The 9,274-nt window shown below is 35.8% G+C and overlaps 1 protein-coding gene across 1 annotated transcript; it reads left to right on the top strand.

The window, feature by feature from the left end:
- Window positions 1-1,181: 1,181 nt before the first annotated feature.
- LOC112026675 (probable LRR receptor-like serine/threonine-protein kinase At3g47570) lies at window positions 1,182-8,732 on the top strand. Its single transcript, XM_024059366.2, is given in 6 exon segments — window positions 1,182-1,899; window positions 5,135-5,705; window positions 6,931-7,153; window positions 7,156-7,717; window positions 7,720-7,908; window positions 8,209-8,732. Coding segments are annotated over 6 exon segments (2,787 nt in total).
- The last annotated feature ends 542 nt before the right edge of the window (window positions 8,733-9,274 follow it).

Here is a 9,274-nt window from a genome sequence, read left to right as displayed (position 1 = left end):
TAATTAAATTTATCATAACTTAAACTTTTAGGATAATCGATAATTTAAATTAATTTAACAATAAACATGCTTGAAAAAAGAGAGTTATCTCTCTATAAGACTTCAATGCATATTTCATAATGGACTAGACACAATTTTTTCCTAGACAATGAGTCCCAAATTACTTCTTTTCACTTTCACCGAGAATTGACATTTTTTCTACACCAAAAACAAAAATTTCAATCATGTACCATACTACTTTTTTTCACTTCCACCAAGATTTGACGTTTCTTCTACACCAAAAACAAAAATCCCAGTAATCACTAAAATTTGAAATTTGGGACCATTTCTAACGCAAACCGTCTATAGTGGAAGACTTCGAAACTTAATTTAGTTTTGACGTTTTACTAGTGGAATATTTCATGTGGTGAACCGGATTGACACTATGGTCCATTCCCTCGCTGAGTGGAAACTTATGTTATGTAGACATTGCTCTTGAAAGTTTTCAGAAAGTTGTTCTCCTCTACCTTCTTATAAATGTGCTCTTTCATGAGCAACTAATTACAAGGGAAATCGTTTAGCAAAAAAAATTACATGAGAAATCAAACCCTCTGTTTTGACAAAACTTCACCCAGTTGCACCTCTTAGGCCTTAGCCATATTAAAATATATATATATATATATATATTGTACCATCCTAGGGGTGCATTTGGTATACTGAATGAAGATTACAACAGGAATTGTAATCTTTATTACTATGAATAAAATGTGTTGTAATATAATAACAAAACCTATTCATTAGTTTAGTTATGAGTTATAACATTAGAATGAAAGTTAATATTTATTTTAGAAAATTTCTTACTCATACAATTATATCTATTTAAAAATTGTTATTTTTAAATTTAAGAGAGATATTTGTTGTTTTTTATGATTGTTTATTTTTATAATTGTTAAATGTATATGAAAAGTTTGTTTATTTGGGAATATATTAAATTTTGAAATTATTGCACTTACTAAGGAATAACTAATACAACCTTTTAAAGAAGAATAGTTATTCCTTGTTTTGAAGAATAGTTATTCATAAGGAATGATTATTTCTTGTAATAAAAACATAACCAAATTAAAGAATAACTAAAACATAAGAATAACTATTACAGTACAACGCCTATTACAGTCTACCAAACATGCTCTAGGTGACTATGCATGGCGCTTTACCTTATGAGTTCAGTTCCATCATTCTCATCTTTTTGCAGCCATGCTTTTGTTCTTATCTTGTGGTGTGGTTTGTTAGTCACCTCAAAGGGTGGTGGGAATAATGAGACAGACCACTTGGCATTGCTTGAGTTCAAAGCGAAGATCACTCATAACTCTCTTAGGGTCATGAGCTCATGGAATGATAGCTTCCACTTTTGTCATTGGCGAGGGGTTACTTGTGGTCGCCGACATCAGAGGGTCACCGTGTTAGACCTACAATCTCAAAAAATGGTAGGCTCTATATCACCACACATTGGTAATTTAAGCTTTTTGAGAAATTCAACACTCCAAAACAATAGCTTTAATAATGAAATCCCTCCAGAAATTGGTTGTTTGCGTAGATTGCAAGTCTTGCGATTAGAAAATAACACATTCAATGGAAAAGTTTCTAGCAATTTATCATATTGCTCTAGCCTCATTCTTCTGCATGTTAGTTATAATAATCTGGTTGGAGAAATCCCGGCAAAGTTTGGCACATTGTCAAAGCTCCAATCCTTTAATATTCATAGAAATAATCTGATAGGAAGTATCTCACCTTCTTTTGGGAACTTATCCTCTTTAGAAGTGTTCGAGACACATTCTAATAACTTGGGTGGGATTATCCCTACTTCTTTTGGCCAACTGTCCAAGCTTACATTTTTTAATGTGGGTGCAAATAGGTTGTTTGGTACAATTCCTCCCTCATTTTTCAATCTCTCTTCATTAATATCATTTAGCGCATTGTTAAATATTAGCTCTGATACCATGTTAAATAGACAATATTATCAAACGCAATGTGTTATACCATGTTATGTATGCGAGAGTGGATGCGGAAGGAGAAAGCATAGAATAGGAACACTGAGAACACGAGGGTTACATGGTTCAGCCTAACGGCCTACATCTACGGAGGAATCTCTTAAGGGCTACATCTTTATTGTATAAGAGTGTAGTACAAAACCTATGTTACAATGAACCCTAACATGAATATATATAGGTGACTAAACCCTAGACTACTAGTATAAGCAGGAATGGGCTTGGGTCTATTATATTGGGCTAATATGACTAATATATATCTCTAACACCCTCCCTCAAACTCAAGGTGGAAGCTTGATGAAGACTTAAGGTTGGATAAGCATGAAAAGATCACTTGGAGATGTCTTGAAGAATGCCTTTGAAGAAACCACAATGAAGAATGTCCTAATTGACCAATTTCGGAGTTTCAAATGAAGAAACAAAGTCCAAAATTAGAATCTACGCGAAAAACTGAGCAAGATAGGCCCTTTCGAAAATTTTGACTTTTGGTCAAAGGCCAACGCAAAAAGTCAAAGTCAACTGGTCCAAGGTCAAAGTCAACGGATACTGGTCCAGGTTGGTTTCGGGTTTCCGGGTCGGGTCACAGATCGAGTAGCTAAGCTACTAACGTCATCCTATGACGTGTCGCTGACGTGGACTAGGGCTGATGTGGACGTGCTGCGTGGCTGCTGACGTGGAATGATGACGTCATCCAGTGACGTCAGATGACATCAGCAGTAGTTTTCCGGAGAGTGGCAGGAGCGTGCGATGTTCACCGGCGCGTGGAGGAGAATCCTAAAATCCTAGAGGCGCGTGAGGGCACGTGCAACATCCGATGAGCTCTAAATTTCACAGTTTTGCAGATCGGCAGGCTACAAGGCTATCAGGGCGGCGCGTGTAACTACAGGAGGATCTGAACAAGTGAAATCCTCGACGGCGTGTGGAGAAGTTGGTAGAAACTTCGTCAGCGCGTGGAGGCGCGTGCAGCATTCAGTGGTGATCAGACTTCTAGGTTTTTCTCGCGGGATGCCATGGGGCACGTCTGTGTGGTTGGTTTCATGAGGCAAAGCTTGAATTTGCACAAATCTAAGATTGATGTCATGGGTTTGCTTGAGTTTGTAGAGTTTGAACATAGCACTAAGCGATGGTGGCTGCAAGATGCCGTGGGGTCTAAATCCAGCAGACAAGCAAGTGACTTCTGATGGTGGTGTGCACTGAGAATCTTCTTTGCATGCTAGAGATGTCTGTTTGATGCCAAGAACGAATATTAGCTCTGATACCATGTTAAATTGACAATATTATCAAACGCAATGTGTTATACCATGTTGTGTATACGAGAATGGATGTGGAAGGAGAAAGGATAGAATAGGAACACTGAGAACACGAGGGTTACATGGTTCAGCATAACGGCCTACATCCACGGAGGAATCCCTTAAGGTCTACATCTTTATTGTATAAGAGTGTAGTACAAAACCTATGTTACAATGAACCCTAACATGAGTATATATAGGCGACTAAACTCTAGACTACTAGTATAAGCAGGAATGGGCTTGGGCTTATTACATTGGGCTAATATGACTAATATATATCTCTAACACGTATTAAAAAACCAAATCCAAGGTCATCTTCCACCAAACATGGATATCACCCTACAAAATATCAAAGTATTTGATGTTGGCATAAACCAATTTACTAGATCTATTCCTATTTCAATATCTAATGCCTCAAATCTAGATCCACTTATTTTGGGCCAAAATAAACTATTTGGGAAGGTTCCTTCGCAGTGCCGGCTGAAGCTATAGGCCATTTAGGCCACCGCCTAAGGCCCCCAACTTGTAAGAGGCCCCCAATAGTAATAATATATATAATATTGCTTTCTTATCTGAAAAAAAAAAATATATATATATATATATATAAAATATTGCTTTCTCATCTGAAAAAAACAAAAACAAAAAAACAAAAAAGAGAAAAGAAAAGAAAAGCCCGTTCCTCACAAAGTAAAAGAAAAAAAATAATAATAAATAGGGAAGAAGATGACTAAGTAGGAGCTGCACCAAGTACTTGAAGCAGCAGGTTGCCCACACAAGTCGCCGGTCACGCCTTCATCTACTGCTGCTGTTTCTCCTTCTTCTTCTTCTTCTTCTTCTTTTTCTTTGTTCTTTTTCCCCTTTCTCTTTTCATTTGTCCGTCTCCACTCTCACTTTTAGTTTTTGTATTATATTTTTATTTGTGTTTGCAAAGCCCCACCACACAATTACATTGGAAAGGTAGACAAGTTTCAGCCATTCCTTTTTTTCACCTTGCCCAACGTGATGTGACCAATATCTTAACTCTTAAAAGTATTCTCAAGTTTCAATTAATATTTACAATTATTTTTAAAGAAAAAAATCTAATACCACAATTTATCACACAATTTTTTTATTGTAATTGTGATGCAACAGAGATTAACTAATAAAGAAAAAATAATGAGTTTATATGTAAATTATAGGCGTTCAAATTCACAATTATGCCAAAAAAATATATAAAATTGTATGATTCTAAAATTACTTTCTTTTAAAAGCAATAGATATAATTGAGTATATAATTATTTTAATTTAAAACTATAAAATAATTTAAAATTTTTATTTTACATAATATAATATAAGTGTCCTTATAATTTGTATATTATTATTGCTATCATGAGTTTAACTAATCAACATATAAATAAATACTATATCTATCTTTACTTAGTATTTGATATTTCTTATTTGTCTTGTTAGCAGAACTTGAATGTAAAAATTTAATTAATAATTTTGTCTCTCAAAAAGCAAGAAAAATAAATTTTAATTAAAAAATATATGAATTTATAATTAAATATAATAAAGGCCCCATTTAAAGTTTTCGCCTAAGGCCCTCAAATTCGTTGAGCCGGCCCTGTTCCTTCGTTGGAGAAATTGAATAAAATGAGGATTTTACTCCATACCTACAATTATCTTGGAAGTGGAGGAGCAAATGACTTGAGTTTTCTTTCTTCTTTAACAAATGCAACCAATCTAATCAAGTTGGGTATAAATGCCAACAGCTTTGAGGGGAAGTTGCCCGGATGCATTAGCGACTTCTCCACTAATATTTTATTGTCAAATTGTATCTAGATAATAATAAAATATTTGGAAACATTCCTATTGGGATCCGAAACCTGATTAGCTTGGAGTCACTCACCATGTGGAAAAACAGATTATCAGGTACTATTCCTTTTGAAATCGGAAAGCTTCAAAAGTTACGAGAGTTGTCTTTAAATAACAATAATTTCTCTGGGAACATTCCATCATCTCTAGGAAATTTAACGGCATTGTTTGAGTTGTATTTACTCAAGAATAATCTTCAAGGAACCATTCCTTTAAGTCTAAGTCAGTGTCGAAATGTGATTTTTATGAGTCTTGCTAATAACAATCTCAGTGGTACCATATTCCCACAAGTCCTTGGTCTCTCATTCTCACTAATTAGCTTGGATTTGTCTGCCAACCAATTTAATGGTGCACTTCCAATGGAAGTAGGAAATTTCATAAATCTAGGATACTTAGATGTTTCTGAAAACATGTTATTTGGTAAAATTCCTACAAGTCTTGGGAGCTGTGCAAAACTAGAAGGTCTAATCATGAGAGGAAACTTATTCCAAAGTGTCATTCCTTCATCTTTGGAGTCATTAAGAGAACTTCAAACTTTAGATCTTTCTGATCTTTTGAATAGGCTCTTTCTGCCTCATGAAGTGCTCCTTATCCAGTCAATCCCTTTGTGCCAAAGACCAGTTGAAGATAAGCTTATTTGGTCCCATAATTCTTCTGGTGTCTATTCTGTAAAATCTGGTTATAAATTACTATCTCAGGGGGTGGTGGTTTCGGATCACAGGGCACAAGGGGTGGATAAGGATGTCTGGAAGGTGGTTTGGGGCTTACAAGTCCAAAACAAGATTAGAAACTTCTTTTGGAGAGCCATCCGAAACTCCATTCCTCTAAAGACTAATCTGGTGCAGAGGAAAGTTTTAGTTGACGACACTTGTGATCACTGCCACCATGAACCAGAGGATGTTCTTCATGCTCTTTGGCTTTGTCCTCTATTGGATCCTATTTGGAGTTCAAATCCTTGCTGGGATTTTCGGGCTTCAATCCAGTTCTCTAGTTATGTGGAGTTAGCACAATATCTGATAAAGGAATGCCTGAACATTGGGCTGTTTGCTCAAACCTCTTGGACTATTTGGTTCCGTAGAAACCAATTGAGGACTAGCACCAAACCTTTTCCTGTGGAACAAGTTGTGCCTGATGCTCTTGCTGCACTTTCAGCCTTCATTCTTGCAGCCCCCCCAAAGATTCCAGCCCATGTGATTTGGCCTCCCCATCACATCAAATGGAAGCCACCTGATCCTCACTGCCTTAAAGTAAACTTTGATGGGGCTGTTTTTAGAGATGAAAATACAGCTGGTGTTGGAGTAATAATTCGCAATGAAAAGGGTCAGATTATAGCCTCTATGACTGAAAAAGTTCCTCTCCCCAACTCTGTGGCTGCTCTTGAAGCAGTTGCAGCTGTCAAGTCCCTTATTTTTGCTGCTGAATTAGGCATCTCAGCTGTTGTTGTGGAGGGTGATTCAGAAATAGTGATTAAGGCTTTGCTCAATGAAGACACCTCATATGCAGATCACGGACACCTGGTGGAAGAAGCGAAAGTCCTATCTGCTTTATTTTCTTTTTGTAGTTTCTCTCATGTTAAAAGGCAAGATAATTATGCCACTCATCACTTAGCTAAACATGCTAGACATGTTAGCTCCCAGTTGGTGTGGATGGAGGATGTTCCCCCCAACTTTTAGCTGTAACTTTAGCCGACATGGCTAGTTTATATTAAGTTTACAGATCCTTTTCTCAAAAAAAAAAAAAAAAAAAAAAAAAAAAAAAAAAAAGGATCTTTCTAATAACAATTTGTCTAGCAACATTCCAAGATTTTTGGAGCGCTTTGACATCTTGCAATTATTGAATTTGTCTTATAATCATTTTGATGGTGAAGTACCGACAAAGGGAGTTATCAAGAACTCAAGTGCAACTTTGATTATGGGAAATAGTAAGCTTTGTGGAGGAATGCCTAAGCTTCAGCTTCCTGTATGCAATACAATAAATCCAAAAAGAGGAAGTTGACTCTTTCATTGAAGTTAATAATCATGATACCTTTTGGGCTTCTTGGAGTAACTTTGGTGGTGTCATTTCTACTTCTTTTCTTTTTAAAGAGAAAAGGAAGAGAAAATACTTCAAATAATTCAAGAACTGTACTTTTGAATGTATCTTACCAAAGTCTTTTAAAGGCTATAGATGCATTCTCCTCCACTAATTTAATTGGTGTAGGTAGTTTTGGCTCTGTGTATAGAGGGGTTCTTGATCAGGATAGACGTACAATTGCTCTCAAGGTGCTCAACCTTTTGTGCCATGGAGCTTCCAAGAGTTTCATTGCTGAATGTGAGGCTTTACGGAACATCAGACATCAAAATCTTGTAAAGGTACTTACAGCATGTTTAGGTGTTGACTATCAAGGTCATGATTTCAAAGCTTTGGTATATGAATTCATGAGTAATGGTAACCTAGACGAGTGGTTGCATCCAATTGCAAGAACAAATGAAGCTCCTGAGGAACAAAAGAATTTGAATCTGCTTCAAGGACTGAATATTGCTATTAATGTTGCAAATGCATTGGATTATCTTATCATCACTGCCATACGCCAATTGTTCATTGTGACCTCAAGCCTAGCAATGTTCTTCTCGAAGATGAAATGATCGGACATGTTGGTGACTTTGGCTTGGCAAGGTTCCTTCACGAGGCACCCAAAGATAATTCCACTAATCAATCAAGCTCTATCGGATTAAGAGGAACGATTGGTTATGCTCCTCCAGGTGAATATCTTTATCACTTCTTAATTATAAATTCATTTCTATGAAAAATATTTCATAATGTTGTTGGAAGTGTAGAAATATAGAAGATGGGAAAACAAGGACATATGATATAAAAGATGGGGAAACAAGGACATGCTATATCTTCTACCAGACAAATAAATACGTCTGGTAGAAGATATAGCATGTCCTAAAACCTTTTATTCGTTTGTCATAATTCTTTTTCCAATTACATGCTACTAATAGCATTCCATGTTATATTATATTTCCCATTTTTTAGTATGAAACTATATGCAATTGCAGAGTATGGTATGGGAAATGAGGTGTCAACCTATGGTGATATCTACAGTTATGGCATACTATTGTTGGAGATGTTCACGGGAAAGAGGCCCACTGATAACATGTTCAAAGATAGCTTAAACTTTCATGAATTTGTGAAAGCAAATTTACCTGAACGAGTCATTGATATTGTAGATCCTATTCTTCTTTGGCAAAGAAAAGATGGGGAAACAAGGCCGGATGATACACAAAGTCAAAATAGAACTGGTAGACCCGAAATTCAGGAGTGCTTGATTTTGATATTTGGAATTGGAGTTTCTTGTTCAATGGAATTTCCAAGAGAGGGGATGATTATTAGTGATGTTGTAGCTCAGTTGCATTTGATTAGAGAAAAGCTCCTCAGAACTAGAAGACGCCGGGAAAGACCTCAATTTACAGGTAACTTCTTAATGACACATTGGCTGCTCTACTACTCCAAACCAATGCCATTTGCTTGTCACGTCACTTTCTTTTATTCTAGCAAAACTGAAAATATTGATGCCACCTGAATTTTGATGACATGATTTTACTATTCAGATAATTAGGAATAAGTCCAATTTGTTTATAAATATAAATAAATAAATAAATAAATATATATATATATATATAGCTTTGATAGCTCTGAGATGAATATTTTTTCCAATTTCTTACTCTTTAAGGAAAAATCTCATTCACAACATTGCACCAATCTATATCTATATATTACTAAAAGCTGAAGCGTAGCATTTAATGTTGCTACACTCACATTGAGCCATGTCATCAGCCACGTCATTCCCATCCTCTTTTCTGAATTTTTAATTTAATTTTAAAATAGATTTTACCAATTTTAAAATACCAATAAAAATAAAATTATTTCTAGCCCTATTTCTACTTTAAAGTCCACTTCTTATAATTTAATTCTACTATAAAGCCCAAGCCCACACTCAAAGCCTTTTCACGGTTACAACTTCCTATCTCCCAGTTCCACGTTTTGTTTCATTGTTTCAAGTTTAGTCCCTTCCCTTTCCCCACGTTTTGATTCTCACGGTTTAATCTTCCTGATCTACGGTTT

The sequence above is a fragment of the Quercus suber genome, unplaced genomic scaffold (assembly GCF_002906115.3).
Source record: "Quercus suber isolate HL8 unplaced genomic scaffold, Cork oak 2.0 scaffold_170, whole genome shotgun sequence".
Taxonomy (NCBI): Eukaryota; Viridiplantae; Streptophyta; class Magnoliopsida; order Fagales; family Fagaceae; genus Quercus; species Quercus suber.
The sequence above is the reverse complement of the archived record's forward strand: the minus strand, read 5'-3'. Positions and strand labels throughout refer to the sequence as shown.